Here is a 21,039-nt window from a genome sequence, read left to right as displayed (position 1 = left end):
TTCATGAACAGTACTAAAAAGTGCAATATAACCCATAAATAATAGTAAAAATAAGCTAAATAGTAACCAAACGCAACCTAAGTGCAAATATTTTAATAGTATAGTGACCCAGCCTCACAAAACAACGATAATGTGCAAAGCAAATAATTCAATGATAAGCCTCACCTCACATTTCACAATGTCAAGCCTCACCTCACATTTCACAATGTCAATACCAACCAAAACAAGTAAACAACAATCAACACTGTAAACAATTAATATTTTAATAATAAAAGATAACTCATATGCTAAAAAGCCACTGCTGTAATTTTTAAAAAATAAAAATAAACAATAACGTATTCAAAAGTGTTCAAAATAATCTAGCCATGGTTACCACCATTTGTGATATCCAATGCTATTCCTTCCTCTTCTTTGTATCTCTCATCACAACCTTCCTAATCCGATCCATTCTCAGCAAACCCACCAAGGTAACCACGAATTCTCACCTTCTTCCTAGCCCACCAGCCCTCCCAATCATTGGTCATCTCCACCTTCTTGGTCCATCCTTATACAAATCCCTCCACAACCTATCTACCAAATATGGCCCTCTTCTCTATCTCCGCTTTGGTGCATCACACTGCCTACTTGTTTCTTCAGCCTCTGTTGCTTCTGAAATATTCAAATCCCAAGACCTTGCCTTTGCTTCTAGGCCTATATTTGCCTTTTCTGACAAGTTACCCTATGGAACTTCAGGGTTTGTCACTGCTCCATATGGTGATTACTGGAGGTTCATGAAGAAACTTTGTGTGACTGAACTTCTTGGCACAAAACAGCTTGAGCGTTCCCTCTTTGTTCGGCGTGAAGAAAAAGAGAGGTTGTTGAAGAGAATGTTGGAGAGTGCAAGGAAGAAAGAGGATGTTAATGTGGGTGTTGAGGTGATGAAGTTCACAAACACTGTGACTTGCAGGATAGCGATGAGTACTAGTTGTTTGGAGCAAGAAGGAGAGGCAGAAAAGATTAGAGATCTAGTGACGGAGTCCTTTAAGCTGGCAGCAAAGATGTGCTTTGGGGATGTGTTGGGGCCTTTCAAGAAATTGGGGTTTTGGGTGTTTGGGAAACAGGCTTTGGATTTGACTAGGAGCTATGATGAGTTATTGGAGAGGGTGTTGAAGGATCATGAAGTGAGAAGGTGCAAAAATGAAGGCGAGAGAGAAGATAAAAAGGATTTGATGGATATACTCTTGGATGTTTTTCATGATGAGAAGGCTGACGTTAAGATTACAAGAACCCATATCAAGGCCTTCTTTGCGGTAAAGTTTCTCCTTCTTACTTCTCAATCTCTTTATTTTACATTATTTGAATATTTTTTTTAATGAGATATAAATTTTACTAGCTTAATTTAAGAGTCTAAGTGAGTAATGAAGACTTGAATTTTGATTCTTGCTCTCCCCTCGTCCCATCATGTTTCAAGATAGACTAAAAGTGCATTTGTATTGGCTTAATTAATTTTATCCCTCACTTTTTCTAATTACAACTGTATTCTTAATTTTTATCCCTCACTTTTTCCATACCAACTTATTTTTTGCTTGCCGTTTCAGTGGTTCCAGGCTTAACATTCACACATATATTATACTACTAGCATACTGCTACTATTAATTGGGTGCTTTTTTTTCTTTTTTCTTTTTCTTTTTTATTTTATTTTTAATCAAGGTGTAGTGCCATTTTTAACTTCTTAAATGTTTTTCTTTTTTTGGGACACAATAAGTTCTTAACTGTTAGCTCATCTTAATAGGATTTTTATTTTATACAAGATATAATTTTTACTCTAATCTAATCTAAGTGTATGTGTGTAAAACTCTTTCTTAGAGACTTGGACCCCGGTCCTTGTTCCCTACACCCTGCAAGCACTTATACTTGTGGAGTGACCACCGTACTAAAGGTGCGCGGTGGTACTCATCTTAATAGGTTTTGATTAGGGGTCTTGTGGCACTATTTGCAATAAAGGCCAAAAACGTGGCACTCCCACTCTGTGGCTTTGTGCTGCAAAATGCAAATATGGGAAGGTTGAAGTATCATGAGCAATCCACCTCAAGCTGAAAGAATCATCAATAGTCACCTTCAGTTTTTTAAGTCTCTCTTTCTCTCCGTGTTCATAGTCGTAAAATCATCAAATTCAACTCAACAAAGTTGTGCCCTACCTTCTTTAATTACACTAAAATTATTTATAATTAATTTGAAACTCAATTTTTTTTTAGTAATTTCGTATTTCACATAAATAATTAAATAATTATTGAAAAAGTCATTTTCCATCTTGTACAAAAGTTTTATTCTGACAAGCTATATTGTTCAAAATGCACGTTTCATCATGTTCTACCCTTTTATAAAAAAAATTAAAAATTAAAAATGCAAGTATCATATTACTACCTTTTATAATTAAAAATAAATAAAAATTTCATAAATACTAAGCTATATCCAGTCAAATAACACAAGAAAAAAACAATTAAGTATTGTCATCAAATATATATAACTATATATGTGACAATACCTTAATTGCTTAAACTATTAGCCCAATATCAAATCGAAATATAATAATATGGGTTCCAGCTAATTCAACTAGTAACAAGATAGTTGAATAAGAGATTTAGGATTCAATTTCTGCCTACATCAAAAATTGATTGGTATCTTAATTTGATGATAAAAAACTATTACCAGGAACATAAGTCATAGTTATAGGTTGAAACGATTTTTTTTTTAAAAAAAAATCTAAATATAATAATATAATAATATAAATTGAAGTGCTGGAAAGTGGAAAGTAGAAACCACTGTTACCACTCAAATCACAACCACATTTATGTGAAGAAAATCATAACCACTCATTTATGTAAAAGAAACCCACACTGATTGGTAAAATAATATTATTTAAAAGTAGATATATTTTATAAAACATTCAAAAACACCATAGGAAGACCAAATGAGATATTACGGTGGGGGCTCATTGTTTACTAGTGGCAAATTTCAATTTTTCACGGGAGTTTGTTGTAGGCTTGCAGCTAAAAGCCTGATCATTCGTTGGAGTTCTTTGCATCAAAATTATCCTTAATTGGTTTTCATGATCATGAACCACAATTGTAAGATTTGAGGAGGCCAAAATTGTATGATTCAATGGGTTTTGCCCTCCCTGGCTCTACCCCTGGCTGCATGGAGTGGTAAAAGAGAACAAAATTCACTCCAGCCAAAAATTGCATTTTGGCCAAAATTACCTAAAATTGACTTGGATGCTCGAAACGGGCTGAAATGAACTAGAATTTGAGCTAAGGTGGGAAAGAGTGTATTCCTGTTCTAGTTTGCATACTAGTACTAGAAATTCCATCTGTGGCTAGAATGGAACAAAATTAATAGCATTTTTAAAAAACTTTTAGGAATTTAGTAAATCAATAAACATTAAATGTCATTGTAACTTTTTTTCATTTGTGATAAAAAAAGAAAAATCTATATAATATTTAAAAGATAAAGTGTAACATTTATTATTTCTATACTCATGTTAAGTCACATCAGCATAGCATTTCAATCCATTTTTGTCTATTTCAGTTTGTTTGGTCCATTTAGTTCACATTGACCATTTTTGTGCACTTATTTAAGAATGAAAAAAGACAAGTTTAAATTAAGAAAATATAGATTTCAAACTCATTCTAAATTTTATTAAATTTTGCAATTGACAAAACTTAGATACAATTCTTTATTTACTGTTCATTAGCTAGGTTTTCCTCTTAAAAATCTGCCATTTGTCTGAGTGAATAACTAAACAAACGGTGTTTTAGCACCGTTCTTTTCTTTTCTTCTTTATTTTCTTGAGCCTATGAGAAAAGTTAGATGACTTGACTGCAGATCTCTCAAACTTCTCCCAAGCAACATCAAAAAATAAAACCTGGCTTTAAAAGGACAAGGCTGTATTGATCTTCTCCATAACTCCCATTATTTTTATTAGAAGACTAGTTGATCTGTTCATACTTTGTATGTTAGACAGATGGCCTTTTAAATAATAAAAAGATAGCAACAGAAAAGGTTTATCTCCAAGCTAGTTTGAAGCGAAACCCTTCAAATTCTTCTTATTTCTTTTTATTGGATGCAAATTTTGAAAATGTAACTGTTGAATTGCATGTTCTTTATGTTTTTAATATACATGTCACAGGTTTTTCAAATTAAATGTTATTTACTATTCAATCAACAAAATTATTATTTTTGCATAATTTTAGACTCTAAAAACTTGAAATTTAAACATATGATTGATGAGATAGATATTGGTCTTTGATCTTTTTGAAATTTTGCAAGTATAGAGGATATAATAAGAATATTCAATCTAACGGTTATATTTTTAAAATTCACACCTAATGAAAAGATATAGTAAAACTGTGAAAATTTGTCTGCAAATTAGTTTGGAGAAATCCTCCTAAGTTTGGAACAAATAGCCATTAGAATAGTAATAGCAGCTCCATTGCACTAATTCCCAATAACACAAATTAGATAAAGAGAAGGGCAAAACTACCCCCTCCCCCCCTCCCCCCCATCAAAACCTGCTACTAGTCTACTACAAGCCTACAACTCAACCCAAACCCAATCCTCTACATGCTACAACCACCTCTATAATCTCCTTCGCCTCATTGTTCTCTCCTGGTTAGACCCAAGCGATTGTGTGAAAGAAATCAGATATGAAGCCAATGGGTTTTCTCAGAGAGCAAAGAAAAAAAAATACAACAATAGGAAGTTACAGTACTTTAATGGTTTTTCTTTAGTTATTCAATTAGACAGATGTCAGATTTTTAAAAGGGAAAGCTATGGAACAATGTATAAGGAACTGTATCTAAGTTTTACCCTTTTGCAATTTTAATTTCAATTTTGTTCGGCATATATTTAATGAATCTGAACTTATTTCAAATTCATCTATTTATTTATTTTATTTTGCTTAAAAAGAGACAACTTAACATTACTTATTATTAAGTTCTAAAACACTCTTAAATCATATTCAAACCTTAAAGCCACTATATTTAGGGTGTGTCTGGATACTGCTTATTTTGCTGAAAACTAAAAACTAAAAACACTATAGCAAAATAATTTTTAAATGTGTGAATAGTGCTGTGGAACCTATTTTTAATGAAAAAGTTGTTAAAAAAAAAGTTTGTGGATCCTGTGAACAGTGCACGGGACCCACTCATCAGACATCAATCTTCTCAAATCTCACATGTTCTATTCAGTTCAAATCTCACAATTTCAGTATTTCACAGTCATTTGGTTGCAATCAACAGTCACTAAGGGATCTTAGCAAAACCACAGTACTCTTCTCCTCTTTTAATCTCTGTTCTTGTTGTCATCTTCATCTAAGTAAAAATGCCTAATAATATATTATATTCAACCTTTAAATAATTATACCGACCCAATAAAAAAAAGTGAAAAATTGCAATACTTGTATGTATTTGCTAAGTATTAGTCAAAACCAAGATCATTTTGCAAGCTTGATGCATATGGTGTTTGAATATTTTCTCAGATTAATAATTTATCCTAAATTATCAATATAAAATCAACGAAAACTCAATTTTTTTTTAGTCAAATGCAATAATTTTCTTAGCATAATATGCTTGAACTTAAAACTGAGCAATTTTGAGTTGCTAGATTGTGAAAAGCAATTTAATTTATTTTTTTAAATCTCCAATACTAACGCAATTGAAATTATGAACAATTTCCAAAGTGCAATTGACCTACCAACTTCCAATTTAATAATTGAAAATATGTTCAAGTAAAATGGTTTTTACTAATTTAGCTAATTTGAATCCATACAATACTCCAAATTTAAGTTGTATAAATAATATTATTAATTTTTCCTTTCTCATAGTCCATTAAAGGTTGATTTATTTTTTATTTTTTTATTATTCAATAGTTGGGTGAGGGGGAGGGGGTATTTGAATTTTGAATGTCTTTGTTAAAAATATTAAGAAACGCAAACTAGTTGGAGTAATTAATTTAAGATGTATAAATAAGAGTAATAGACTAGCCCTTGTATGGAATTTTCCTTCAAAGATTGTTTTACATTTAATTAGAGATGTAGTAGGAATGGAAAATGTAAACAAGGGCAGACCAAGGGATTTTGGGGTCTGAGGAGATTTTTAAATTGAGGCTTTTTATATACTTAAATTTAATTAAATAATATTCTTTTCTGTTCTATCTAAGTTGTTTAGATTAAAAAATTTTTATTTTTTTAATGAATTTCTTGTTCATATGTGAGTTGTTCATCTAAAACCTTTATAACTCCTTTTTTGAAAATTATTTTATCTATTATTGAGATTCTCAATTTTTTTTATTATATTGTGTACATTGTTAATAACAAATTATTTAAAGAACCCTTTTGAGACTTGATTAATTTTTCACAAATTTTTTTTTTGTTAACAACTAATATATATATATATATATATATATATATATATATATATATATATATATATATATATATATATGAAGCTATAAAGATTATAAATAAATAAATAAAAAACAAAGAAATGAGTGGACAATGGTCCACCTATACTTTGCTAATTCCACCCTCCTCTCTTTTGTCTTTGATAAGCAATTGAATAATGTTATATCCACAATAATTTCACAACAAATATTAGGTAGTAATTTGTTATTGGTTATATAATTTAGGTCCACCACTAACATTACTTTTTTTATTCCTATAAATAACATATTATCACATAAGATTTTCTTTTGTGAAAATGTTGAATATTAGGTAGTAATCTGTTATTGGTTATATAATTTGAGCTCACCACTAACATCATTTTTTTTTCTTTTTTTCTTTTCCTATAGATAACATATTATCACCTAAGGAATTTTTTTTTTCTTTTTTTGTGAAAATGTTGTGGATGTAACGTTACTCTAAAAAATTTCTTTTGAATAATGCTAGAGATACAAAAATTTCATACTATTCCTAAATTAACGTAGCAAAAAATTTAAATTAGAGATTGTAGTGAGCTCATGTGTGAGTTGACTTGTTAATTTAGGAATGCTGTGAAGTTATTGTAACATTTTGTTGTGTCTATTTCATTACTATTTTTTTTTTTATTACTAATATTTGGGGCCTAATAATACTTTTATAGATATAGAAATATCACTATATATTAGTTAGAATTTCGAGGCTTTGTTGCACTTGGATAAGTATATAAAACTTATGCTTATTAGCGAAAGTTCAGTTAAAAACAAGTTTAACTTCTAACAGAGTGGCTGGTTAGAGATGCCACAGTTGTTGAAAAATATACATAAAGTCAAATCAATTTCAGAATAAATGATTTCTTCAAGACTCCCAATTTGACCATAATTGAATTTTGCTGTTATGCCAGGATCTCTTCATTGCAGGCACTGGCACCTCAGCAGAGTCAATGCAGTGGGCAATAGCTTTGCTCATTAATCATCCTAGTGTCTTCAACAAGGTTAGAGAGGAAATAGAATCAATTGTGGGAAAGACTAGACTAGTTGAAGAGTCAGATATCCCAAATCTCCCTTACTTGCAAGCAGTTGTAAAGGAAACACTAAGACTATACCCACCAGGCCCTGTCATTACAAGAGAATGCCGCCAAATTGCAAAATCAATGGCTATGATATACCAGAAAAAACTACAGTGGCAATCAATGTTTATGCCATTATGAGGGATCCAGACTCATGGGATGATCCTAACGAGTTCCGCCCGGAAAGGTTTTTGGTTTCACTCAATGAGCAAGAGAAATTAGACCAATGTCAAGTTGAAGGAAAGGGACAAACCTTCAATTTTGTACCATTTGGGGCAGGAAGGAGAGGGTGTCCAGGAACAGCATTGGCATTTAGTATGATACATGCCGCAGTTGCTGCATTGGTTCAATGCTTTGATTTGAAGGTTAGTGGAGAAGAATATGGAACTAAGGTTGATATGCAACCTGGACCAGGCATGTCTTTGAGCATGGCTCGCCGACTTATAGTTCGTCCTATTGTTCACTTCAATCCATTTACCGCTTCAATATAATCAAATAAGCATAAGCAATTGCCCATGTTATGGTATGTATGTCCAATAAACTAGGCATTTGGTTCTTTGCTCAGCATCGTATCTGCAACTATCTTTCTATGTCAAGCACCAGTTGGTGATGTAGGTCATTAAATTTGTATAATGTGATGCTTTAATATTATGATGTGTTTCTAAATAACATGTTTCCTCGTGGAAAGTTGTTCTGGACATGGAGAGGTTGATGTTCATCATGATATAGAATTATTATCAACTCTTTAGATTCTCAATGACATTAATACCTACTTTGGCTTCGCTACTCAAAGTGAAACAAAAAGAATTCTTTGCGTCTTGACTTTATGGTATAGAGAAAATTATATGGGTTGTATGACATGGATTTCAAATCTTATTAAATTTGTAATCTCAAGTGATGAAAACATTTTACTTTCTCATTTTGCAAGTTGACATTCTTTATGTAGCATGCACATAAATAATATAATTCATTAATCCAAATGACTAACCCATAAATCAAAATTTTAAATTGTTAAACAGTGGTAAGCTTAATCATTTAATCAATACTGTATTGATTGATGTCAACCGTCCAGCACTACAACTAACAAAATCTTATATTTTGCATGGACAATTTAGTACAACTTATTAGGCCAAACTTCCATCATAGAGAAGCAAATGAAAGACTTTCATTAAAATAACCTGAGTTAGAAAGTACACAAATTAATTTTCTTAAGAAAATTGACATCCCATTGATAACTTTGCTTCCAGCCCAAAGTCCCAAGGATATCTTTTTTTTTTTATTATTATTATTATTATTAAAAAATAATAAATCTTTTTAGTTGAATAAGATACAAACGAGAGAGAGAAGAGCTACAAAAGACTTCCTAGGTCCAGTTAATCTACTTGTATCAGGAAGAAAACTCATGTTGGGATTGAAGAGATGGATTTGGCCCAGAAGCAACTTTCAAAGTAACCCAGACAAGCCCATGGGCCAAACCATTGGCCTGGCTAGAAGTGTTGAAAACAATCCTAATTACAAAAAAAATTCAGCTTCTCACTAATTTAAAAAAAAGATACCAAAAGTTTTCAATCAACTTCCTGGCATTATTTTCTCAAAAAAACTTCCTGGCATTATTGAGAGAAACATATCAATTGCTAACTATTTAATGGTTAAATTTTCAAATTGTTGTATTTTACCCAGATCACATGAACCCAAATTTTTTTTTTATATATGTAAATTATCATTTTGATCATTAACTTTTACATTGTATGGAAATTTAGTTCCTAACGTTTTAAATGTATTATAAAAAATGTTAATGTAACTAACAGCCAAAATAAAAATTATTTTTATGCCATAGAGACTATCACATCAGTATAAACTGAAGAAGGCCCATTAGAGTTGTAGGCTAAATTGTTGGGTTCAGACTCAATGACATGGGTTAAGCATCTTCATGAATTGGAGCATATGGGCTGGTCAAGCTGAGCATCAATATTTGAGGCCGAAAAAACCAGAAGACACGCCAAGTGGAAATAAATCACTTCACTCACAAGCAACAACTCCTAGCCAATTTTATACTTTTATTTCCTTGGTTGAATGAATTTGTACCAATACTTTTTGTATCACAGTTTCAACAGAACAAAACTTGGTCGTATTTGCATATTCTGGTATAGACAATTTCCGGTTGTGACTATCTTAAAACAAAAGGTTGGTAACTGTTTGTTTCTTCTTTCAATTTATAATGATGACCCATTTCACAACACAAACACAAACACACCCTTTTTCCTCCAAATTCCACAAACAAAGGCTATTCTTTCTTCCATACTTTCAACCATCGCTTATGGCATTGTACATACTTCCCATTCTCCTGGTTCTATCTCTATCAGGTACCATAATTCAAACCCATGTCACTTCTTTTCTCAAACATTATTTGATATCAAAAATTTTTTTGGGGTATGTGGGGGTATATTGTAGCTAATTATTTTCAAAAGCTAAAGTACAAGAGTTGTTGGTTTAATAATTTTTAAAGCTTCATGAGATTTTAAATTCATAACTCCTAACTAGTATCTTAGAACCATTCAGGGATTCATCCCCATAATTATCTGGTGTGTATGGGACAAAAAAATATACATACAAAGAGAAATAGTTACTCCCCAAGAGCTTTGGCCACCCGCGTTAAAAATAAATAAATAATGTTTAAAACATAGAAGGTCTGTACATTTTGTATTACCTCTTAATGTAGCTAATGTTGATAAATATGTATGAATTTTCAGGAGCTGAAGCGGCTGTGTTTACATTGCAAAACAAATGTAGGAACACAATATGGCCAGGGATTCTACCTGGGAGTGGACAAATTCAGCTAATGAATGGAGGATTTCAGCTTAACCCTGGTGAAGTTGTAAATGTTACTGCACCTAAGAAATGGTCAGGCCGGTTCTGGCCTCGTCGTTTTTGCAAGTTCGATTCCGCTGGTAATGGACAATGCTTGACAGGAGACTGTGGTGGCAAGCTACAATGTACTGGAGCTGGTGGTGCACCACCAGCAACACTTGCTGAGTTTACCTTAGATAGTCCTGTGGATTACTATGATGTTAGTCTCGTTGATGGCTATAACGTACGTGTTTCAATAGAGCCTTTGAGCGGTACAGGTCCTACATGTAAACCAATTAGTTGTCTTTCGGAGTTGAATAGGCTCTGCCCTGTGGGATTGCAAGTGAAGAGAAATGGTCATGTTGTGGCGTGCAAGAGTGCTTGCTTGGCCTATAACACACCTGAATATTGTTGTACTGGTGCATTTGCCACTCCTAATTCATGCAAGCCTACCAGTTATTCCAAGGTGTTCAAGGCTGTTTGCCCCACGTCTTACAGTTATGCATATGACACTACAAGAAACATGACTTGTTTCAACCCATTTTTTCCAAGGGTTTACTGAAAATGGTTGAAACAAATGCTAAAAACTAGCGCGCCTAATTAAAATCTGACTAACCTTCTTACAATGGTCATTAAAACCCTTGAAATAAACTAAAACACTAAAATGGCGCGTAATTGTTTCCTCCAAAATTTTACATTCTTCAACGGAATTCTGACACAACCCTCGGAATAAAGTCTCTCTCTCACACAAGCTCAGAATTCAAAAAACCAATTTTCGAATAAAGCCTTTGCTCACTCTCTTAGAAAACCCATTTTCATTTGTTCAATGGAGAGAATGAGAACTCTTAGAAAATTCTCTCTCTCGTAGCTCATCTCATCTCTGACGATAGGTTGAGGCGCAGTGATCAACAATCCTATCTCCGACGATAGTCAGGGCCCTCTCCTCCACCCCTTTGTCCGATTACAGGTCTCTCTCTCTCCGTTTGTTTCCCGAGAAAAAAAAATTGAATTTGGAAATTACCTAGTAGAACTTTGCAAAGAATTTTTGGTATTCTCTCTTGTTTTCTCTCTCTCATTCTCTCCATTGATATTTCTCGGAAAAGACGATTCTGGTTATCGAAGGAGCCGGTTGCATTGGCTTTCACACTGTGGTTCAACTTCTGAATGGAGGCTTTAGGGTTTCGATCATCGACGATCTTGATAATTCCGTCACCGAAGCTGTTGATAGGGTTAGTGATTTGTTCGGCCCTAAGTGTTCTCAGAATCTTGAATTCCACCTGGTAAATTTCTGTTTTATTTGGTTACCGAGAAAATGAGGGAAAAGAAGGTTAGAAATTAGAGATTTTTTTATTTTAGGGAGATTTGTATTTTCTTTAAATTTTTTTTTAACAGTTTCTTGGCAACCAAACGGTGGCTTTTTGAGGTTTTTGGCTTTTGGTTACATTACGTGTTGGTTTTATTGCAGGGTGATCTTAGGAATAAGGACTTGGAGAAGCTCTTTTCTCAAACACAGTATGTTTATTTTCAATTACGTGTTGGTTTTACTGTACTAGACTAATTTCAATTCACGAACAATGAAGTAAAATACAATTAAATGGGAAATTTTTTCATATTTCATTTTAGTCCTGTTATTTTTCTTTTTGTTTGCTTAGACTTATAAGTTTCCTGTGAAACATGGTGATTGGGCTTCTGGAAGATGAGTGGAACAAATAATTAGATCACTTGCACTTGAATTTCAAACAAAGTTTGCACAAAGATCTCCTTTTCATTGGAATTTCACAAACTTGTTACAATTTCCTTTCCTAAATTGGTTTGCAGTAATTTTGTTTTGAGCTGCTGTGAAATTTTATTCTTACAATTGTTTCCGTCACATTGTATTCTGAAAATAATGCCATGCAGCTAAGAATTTAGGGACTTAAAATCTCAAATTCTTGTGTTAATTTTCTTTGGTTGGCAGGACTGTAGATCGCACTAAATGGGTTGGCGCATTTCACAAGAAGCAGGATTTTATTGATGTTGTAGAGGTATATGTAGCTCCTCAGAAACTGAATGATTTTAAGGCTGTCAGTTATATAAATTGGTAGTCTTTCCATTGGAGTGAAAAATCATTTTCATTTTTTATGCTTGTGTGAAACTAGTCTGTCTTGTTACTGAAACAATTTTAAGCTGCTTCCAATCTCCTTTAGCACATGCATAAATGTAATTCTTCATAGGTTTTGTTGTGAGTTAGCTTGCCTTGCACTGACATCAATATCTAGAAGACCTTTTCTTTTCACCAATCCTTTGTAGAGTTAATCGCAAGACTAAGTCCTCTGTTCTGAATCATGATTTTGCAGCAAAGTTCATTGAAATAATTTTCTTCTGAGCAGTAGAGGTGGAGTACTTGAAAATTTAAATTACAACTATGATCTTTGAGAAGTACCAAGAGAAGGCAAAATCCTTATGCCTGGATTACTAGCTAGAGGCCCAAAGGACTATTCTTTAGAAAGGTTTCCTACCTTATACACATGCATTTGTTTTGATTCTTGTTTGAAGTGATTTTTGTAAAGTTGATTTGAAGCTAATATATGGGTCCATAATGTAATTATTTTGATTGTATCTTTAAACTCCTTTTTGTGATACTTGTTTGCAAAATAATTCAGAATTACTTGTTATTAGAATTGAAGAAAGAAAGTAGCATATGAAAGATGATATGAATGCTGCCATGTTATATAAACTACTAGTAATCTAATTTCTGTTTTTAAAATTTGTTCTCTTAGTGTGAGTGCATTTGCTCGTGTGTTCTATGATTGTGGGAACTCCACTTATGTCTTGCAATCACAGCTTATACTGCTTTATTGCTATTTCCATAATATTGTTGACTTGATTTTTTATGTTTTCAAATGAGTAAGAATCTTAGTATTGATAATGTATTTGTTCATTGCAGCCACCATTATCTGATAAAGTCAAAGAGACTGATGATAACTTTGCAATAGTTCTTGAGCTATCTGAAGATGACCCGCATTTTGATAAAAAGAAGGTAAGAAATGGCATAATTGATTGCCTTCAAGCTCTCTTTTATTCTTCGCTAATTTTTATTGAATAGTTGGTTAATGTTCAGAAATGTGAGGATGAAATATTATGTAATAGAAGGAAATATATAACTTTAGTAAGTCACTATTTATTATTTACTCTATTCTATATACTGAAGTGCAGGGGATTGATACTGGACTCCTGTTGCATACCAACTACTAAATTAAAAAAAAAAATTACATTTATAATTTTATACATATGATTGTGTCAAATTCTTTTTAATTAAGATATATACGAAAGAAAACGTGACTGTAAATACTGACAATAATTGTTCCATTTTTGTTAGCATGAAAATTATGTTCATAAATTTTCATTAGTACTTTCAGTTTATTACAGTTATGCTTTAATACTATCTAGTTCTTGGTAAGGAAACCTAATTTCTCCTAATTTAATTGAGTTGTTATGTTGCTACCATTATTCTTATTATTTTCACATCTTGTTGGCAGAAATTACTTCAGAATAAGGGTTTTAACCCCAAGGAACAGGTTTATCTTAAGAGCTCTTCAGGTCCAGATTGGATAAGTACTACCTTGAAAGTAATGCTTCAAATAGCAAGAATCATACAATTAGATGAGGTAAAAATTCCAATTCTTCTCTTTAAACTACTTGGTATTTCAGTGTAGGTACATGCTTGGAGGAAAATGAGAGAGATGAATTTTGTTTCCTATTTTCAATATTTTCTTATAATTCAGTTTTCAATTAGGAAGCTAGTTATGCAGTTATGAGTGACATTTTATGAATATGGAAATTCCATACACTTGTAACTCTTGTGGTTTTCGAATGTGTTTGGACTGGTTAAACATAATTGTGGCATTCGAGAATTTTGTATATTTTTGTAATGAATGGAAGATGCATGAACATTTTGGTCTTTTGCCCTCGCAGCCTGTGGATTATGAGCCTCCGTTCTTCAAAGGCTGCACAGAAGAAGAAGCTCGTAATCCGTGGACCAAAAATCCTTTGAGAATGGAGGTTGGGAACGTGAACAGCAAGCATCTTGTATTAGCTCTCAAGGTAAAGGGAGTAAGTTTGCAGGATTGACTTGATATTTGGGATCGATGGTTCATATATCAGAGCTAAATTTTGTCTTAAATGGTTTTGTGTACAGGTAAAGAGTGTGCTCGATCCTTGTGAGGATGAAAATGAAGATATTCAAGATGATGAAATGAGCTTAGGGGCTGATTCTGTGCAAAAAGATGACTCTTCTGACTCTGATAGTGAGGTGAACTGACAACAGTGAGCTTAGGCTTGAATGGAGCTGACTTGATTTTCATGTACAGGTACAGCAATTAAGTTGAAAAAATCTCTAATATTTTGTTTATTTCTTTCAGGTCAACCATTCAGAAGAAAATCGATATATAGTTGCACCAGTTGGTAATTGCTTTGTCCCTATGTTTCAACTTGCAAATAGTTTGCGTTTGAGTTGATACTGAAAATAACAATAGTATTCTTGACAGATAAACATCAGCAAGAGGAAGATAACAATGGCATGGTAGATGAAGGTAACATTACAAGTACACATTTCTATGTTGGTAGAGCTACTTTTATACGAAATGAGTGTGATAAATTCAAAGATAAACCTGAAGAATAGTAAAAGATTCATTAACATTGTTTCTTTGCACTTTTTCTTCTTATCTTCTGGCTGATAATTGTGGCTATTCCTGTTATATGTGCAGATGATACTCAAGACCCAGAGGAAGATGAACAACAATTGGCCCGTGTAAAGGAATGGATCAACGATCGTCACATTGATACTGTTGACTTTACTGATGTTCTCTCTAATTTCCCGGACATCTCAATGGTAAGTGCTTATGATTTTTGTACTCTTTTGGACAAACAGTTGAAAGAATGTCAGTGCAATTAGCTACTTAGATTATATTTCAATTCCTAATGTTTCCCTAGTTTATAATAGTACCCAATCTATGTAATATTCATGATAGTGTTTTGTGTTATTGTAACAGGTTTTGACTGAGGGTAATTGGAAGCTTTAATCCATGTTAAAGCTCTTAAACAAGAATAAGTGCATTTGGTGTTGCATATTTTCTTTACTTAGCAATTTTTGTTACTGTTCTGAATCACTTCTGATTCCATCTAAACTGAATTTCAGAAATCATGGAAAAGCTTGTTAAGGAAGGCGTTCTTTCAAAAACTGGGAGGGACAGTTACACCATTAACAAGCAAAAGGCTGTTTTATCATTTTTCCCTGTTTATTATATTGAAGATTGTATCTGTATCTGGCCAGCTCATGCTTATTTTCTTTCTGACAAACTAGAATTCTGACTATGAATTTACAATGGTGAAAGAAGAAATGGATGGTCAAACAACACCTTTTGGTGGCAAAGTTCCCCAGGTTGAAGATAGCATGTACATGAAGGTAAGATTTTATTTATTCTGTTTTCCTTGGTTTGTGGTCTATGGAGCTGATTTCTCATCTACAATGCGAACTAGTATGTGTTTCCTGCATCTACACTCTACATGAACTGTTGCTGTATTTATATTTAGAGTGATTTCCTTAGGATCCGCAACATTCCCAACAGTATCCACAACTATGGTCCACAAGTGCCAGCATAGAGCTAATATCAGCAATTAGAACAAGGCCTATTGACTTTTTATGCCATATGGACACCAAATACATTCAGTTTTTGGTCATTGCGAGTTCTCTGATTGGTTTAGAGAACAAAATTGTATATTCTGATTATCAAATAAGGATAATCTTTTCCTTATTCTTTAAGATAAGAGGTGTCCAGTAATTTTGTTCTTTATGCCATTCCTCAACTTCTTTGTCTAATTTTTCAGGCTTTGTATCATGCTCTTCCAATGAATTATGTAACTGTGGCAAAGCTTCAAAGCAAGCTTGAAGGAGAAGCTAACCAAACAACTGTGCGCAAAATAATCAACAAAATGACTCTAGATGGTTTTCTTGAAGCGAAAGGCAGCAGAAGGCTAGGTTTGTGCAGCCCAATTGAAAAGTTTGTGCTTGGCTTAAATTTGCAGGATTAAATTGCAGACAATTTACTTTTCTTTCATCTATTTTATAACATAGGCAAGCGTGTGATCCATTCTGAAATGACTAAGAAAAAGCTACTAGAAGTCAAGAAAGCTTTGAACACTGATGCCATGGTAATATCCATAAAACTTAATTTTCTGTTCAAAGCTGCATCTTCTTCGAATGTAATAGTACTAATTCTTCTTTGATCCCTCAAATTGAACAGGATATCGATACTAATGAACCAAATAACAAATCCAGTTATGTCGAGCTCCAGAAAATGGGTACCTGATCAAAGTTTCTTTTTCTACTTAAAGTTCAGCTTCACGGATTTGACCATATATATTTATAATAGCACTTTTCACTACAACATGCTTTGTTTATCTCAGGGAGCAACTACAACGACATGTCCACTTGTGGTGCCCTACACTCGATTGGATCAGATCTCACACGCATGAAAGTGAGATCTGAAATAAATCAAAATGGCTCGATTAGGAGTGAGCAGACAATTTCAAAGACAAAGGAGCATGGAAACACTCCCACAAGCAGGGTGGAGGTAATGTAGAAACGAAACATCTACTCCTTTCAATTAACATTAACATGTCTTGCAATTGGATTGGTTCACTGCCACTTGATAAGTGATTCACTATGTAAATTGAGCAGCCAGTAGCTTCAAGAGAAAGTTTTGTGCCAGGGTACGAGAATGGCAGAGCAAATGGAAACGCAAATTACAATGATGAGGTAGATGGAGTTATCTGCAGTAGGTCCAGTCAAGAAAGGCGATCAAGAAAAACAAGCACTGTATGCTTTTAATTCCTTCCAAGGAATCACTTGGTGTTTTTTACTATTTTCATGCGGGACTAGTCTAATATATTGAATTGTGACCTTTTCTCTTTTGTAGGTTAGGGAGCCTATCCTTCAGTATGTGAAACGCCAGAGATCTCAGGCTGCTTGAAATGCTTTGGAGCTGTGATGCTACTACATTGCATTTTCTCCACAGTTTCATGACTTTGTTTTCCGCTTGTATGTGTGGAATTTATTGAAGTAACTTTTTGTGACCTTAGCTAGAATGTCACAATCATGACAATTTACATTTCTCCTTGAAAGTCCTTTGTGGTACTGAGAATGCTTTTGCGTATATACTTGCAATTTATTAGCTAGGCTACCATTGTAGGGTGGTCCACGAAAAAACAAAATGGTCTTATTTCTTTCTTTTGCCTTAGCGTGATGATGGATGAGTTATATGAATTGGTCTGTGCTTTTTGGTATATTGGATCCTTTTAATCACATGGAAACAAGCTGACAGGGCAGTGGTATTTCAGACAATTTGTGCTTTGATTAACTCTAGGTAGGAATATCCATGAGCCCATAATTCTTGCAGTCTTGCAGACAAGGTATACTTCAAGTCAAGAAGATAACATATTGCATAAAGTACAAGAAACATCAACCGAACTAAGCATATGCCACTTGAAAATTAATGGGAAATGTCATTAATGATGTTGGTATTGGTAGAAATTAGCTATGAAAATGGTTAGAGTCTAATGCTAATGCTGTAAGGCGTAAGCTATGCCGAACCATCGGTTAAACGGGCGAAAGATGGTGTGTTGTTGACCCAAAATGTGAACAACTAACGTTTGAAGAGAAGAATAGGAAACAAAATAGTTTTTCCACATAGGTTTGATCCCTTTTAGGTTCTTGCAAATTGTAGCTTCAGTGTCTTCCTAGTTTGTTTTGGCACAAAATTCAAAAGTGGAGCATGAATAGCATGATAGCCTGATCCCTGGCATTTTATGGATTATTAACTCATGATGATGTTTATTATAAGGGTTTCATTGGGATGCAGATAGAACTTTATTTTGGCGAGGATGATGCTTGTTCATCAGTGGAATATTACAGCCCCAGGAATGAGGTAGAGGCTCTTAATTCAATCCTTTTGCTTCTTGACATTTCAGTCTAAAGTGGTATGTGCATGCAAATGAATGTCCTCTCAATCCCGACTCATACTCTGTAATACATCTTGTGGGTGACCTCATAGGCCTACTTGACCATTTTGGTGAACAACAGGTATGATTTATATGCATGCATATAGATTTGTATATCAGTCTAACTATAAACAACCTGTTCTGCTTTCTCATTGTGCAGCGGATGTAGCAGAATTTACTGGGAAGGAACAAATAGATGCACAGCCAACCAAGAAGGGAAGGGGAAGAAAATAATAAATTTGTTTGCTACTAGAGATATAGGTTTTGTAAAAATTTTAGTTGATATCATGGATGATATGCAAAATCTACTGTGTAGTCATTTAATTTCTTGTGCAAAATCTACTTTGCATATTTGGGTTCTTGTGCAATCATTTAATTTCTTGTTTTAAGCTTTCTGTAAGTTTTGGTTCTTACAAACCAACTTGATTCTCACAAGTAATATTAGGATCAAGATATCTTCGTGTAATTCAGGAAATACTAGTTCAAATTGCACTAATATGCTTCTTCAATATGGTAGTTTCAACATCAATATATATATATATATTTATTGTACATGATTGTGGTTTTTTTTTTTTTTAAATAAAATAAAATCTTATTTTGAGGGTCAAGAGATCCCTTAAATAACTTTATTTATCAAGGGTTGTAAATATAAATCTTTTAAACCTTGGTAAAAGGTTATTTAAGGGTCTCTTGACCCTCAAAATAAGATTAGAGCACTTGTTTTGAGGGTCACGAAGGCCCTAAAAATTTCTTTTTCGACGGTATAAGTTTCAAAGGTTATCAAGGGTCAATTGGACTCTTAAAATAAATTTTTTCAAGGTTTTTTAATACTTTTTTTAAGGGTTTTGACCCTTGAAAAAAGTCAGATTTGTTGTAGTGTGATGATCCCACAAGCACTTTCACTTGCCAAGATGGTAATTATTTGATTAGGTTTTGCTGAATATAATGTAAAAAAGAAAGAAATATATGATGTGTATTGCAAAATTATGATGAGAAGTAAATTCTCCACGGATGCTGGGATGTATTACTATTCACATAAAAACAAATGTAATTAAGATATACTTAAAGTAATTGTTTTAGTTAGTAATTTTTGTAACAATCAAAAGTTTCTCAAGTCTAAATTGTCAATGTTATAACATATATTTATGTTCAGGTTTTTTTCCCTATTCTTTGAAAAGCAATGACCCTTTCAACTTTTGGTATATCATTGGGGGCATGACGGTGGGGAAAAATACCTCTACATATTGAAAAGAAATCACTTTTTATAACCTATTAGCACATTTCCATGTGCTTCCTTAGGTAATATAAGATTCCAGGATTGATTTTCCCTTTGGTCCTTCACATGAGCTGTTCAAACTGTTGTGTGGGGTTGTCGATGATGACTGGGACGATAGTTGGCTTGATACGAATGATAGAATCTACAATTTAATATGCAATAATGATAGTAGAGCATGACAAGGGCTTCCTTATCCAAGCTTGATCAAAGCTAAATTTACATTAAACTTTATCCAAGAATAAGGAAGGGAACTCCACTTAAACAGGATCTAGCAACCCTACATCGCAAAGCCAAGGATTTAGTTGCTATTCTATAAAAAAGGCATCTTTAATTTCTCATAAACCTGGCTTCCCAATAACCTTTTCCATATCTTTGTATTTACTTGATTAAAATCAGATTAATGCTCCACCTTATAGGCAGATTTCTATAGTGAGTGAACCTGACTTATTAGCGGATCTTTTTAATTGCTGCAACCGATTTCTCATCAAATATTTGCGGTAGTTTATAAAAGAAGACACCATAATTTGCTGGGCTATTAACTCTTCAAATGTTGGACTCAATTTGAAGCCGGATGTTTTTGGCACACATGACTCATTCCAAAAGTGAATTTCATGACCCTAGCCAAGCAAATTACATCTACCTTCATCAATAATTTTTGTAGAACTCTCAATTCTCTTCTAAAGCCAAAACGAAATCTAACCTTCCTTCCATATAACCAATGTTTAGCTCGAACATATTTGGAGAGCAATAATTCTACACCAATCTATCTTAATATGTTTCCTTTTTGTGCTATGATATTAGTTTTTTAGTGTAATTAGGATTTGAACCCCAATCTCTTATTAGACAACAAGAGACATTATCAATTAATAGATACCAAAGTCTGCATCATGTGCGAATTAAACAAGTTGATGGACTGCTGATTGAAATAAAATAATGATGCATGAATTATCTAGTTATTTATTGTTTGTTGTCTCTATTTTATCAAAATTCTCATTTCAACAAATGATTCAAAAAATATCCTATTAGGACTAAATTGACCATATTTTATCAATAATGTTTCACTATTTTATACTTTTGATTGAGTAAAAGGTTGTGGAGTCCAGAAAAAGAAAGTGGACAAGAATGAGAGGCCAAGTGGTGACCAAGTCGCTAAGCTCATATTTGAGTCCCTTAAGTTAAAAATATAGATATTGAAGTTTTAAGGTCAAATGGGTTTTCCCGTTATAGTATCGAATAACGATTTTGCTATATGCAGAAACTGTGTGACTGATAGGCCATCCTATTAGAGGCTCTGGAGTTGCATGTGAATTTGAAATATTCCGCTATTGGAGGCAGAGGCAAGTGAGAACTCAAGAA

At 33.3% G+C, this 21,039-nt stretch overlaps 2 protein-coding genes and 1 pseudogene across 2 annotated transcripts; all 3 read left to right on the top strand.

Annotated features, from left to right (window-relative positions):
* Positions 1 to 251: 251 nt before the first annotated feature.
* Positions 252 to 8,174, top strand: LOC142617514 (cytochrome P450 705A22-like; annotated as a pseudogene).
* A 1,527-nt stretch (positions 8,175 to 9,701) lies between these two features.
* On the top strand, positions 9,702 to 19,534 carry LOC142615141 (thaumatin-like protein). Its single transcript, XM_075787839.1, has 3 exons — positions 9,702 to 9,886; positions 10,274 to 10,877; positions 19,287 to 19,534. Exons 1-3 carry the CDS (start codon positions 9,742 to 9,744, stop codon positions 19,345 to 19,347), a joined length of 810 nt encoding a protein of 269 aa, XP_075643954.1. The 5' UTR covers positions 9,702 to 9,741; the 3' UTR covers positions 19,348 to 19,534.
* On the top strand, positions 11,467 to 18,760 carry LOC142615140 (meiosis-specific protein ASY1-like). The gene is made up of 20 exons (XM_075787838.1): positions 11,467 to 11,650; positions 11,836 to 11,882; positions 12,328 to 12,394; positions 13,297 to 13,389; positions 13,889 to 14,017; positions 14,325 to 14,453; positions 14,548 to 14,661; positions 14,771 to 14,813; positions 14,897 to 14,941; positions 15,116 to 15,240; positions 15,401 to 15,413; positions 15,547 to 15,623; positions 15,712 to 15,813; positions 16,236 to 16,386; positions 16,483 to 16,559; positions 16,652 to 16,709; positions 16,815 to 16,981; positions 17,089 to 17,226; positions 17,327 to 18,489; positions 18,568 to 18,760. The coding sequence occupies exons 5-19, from the start codon at positions 13,982 to 13,984 to the stop codon at positions 17,378 to 17,380; spliced, it is 1,329 nt and encodes a 442-aa protein (XP_075643953.1). The 5' UTR covers positions 11,467 to 11,650; positions 11,836 to 11,882; positions 12,328 to 12,394; positions 13,297 to 13,389; positions 13,889 to 13,981; the 3' UTR covers positions 17,381 to 18,489; positions 18,568 to 18,760.
* Positions 19,535 to 21,039: the final 1,505 nt, after the last annotated feature.

The sequence above is a fragment of the Castanea sativa genome, chromosome 11, assembly GCF_040712315.1.
Source record: "Castanea sativa cultivar Marrone di Chiusa Pesio chromosome 11, ASM4071231v1".
Lineage (NCBI taxonomy): Eukaryota > Viridiplantae > Streptophyta > Magnoliopsida > Fagales > Fagaceae > Castanea > Castanea sativa.
Note: the sequence above shows the minus strand (reverse complement) of the source record. Positions and strands in the feature narration are given on the sequence as shown.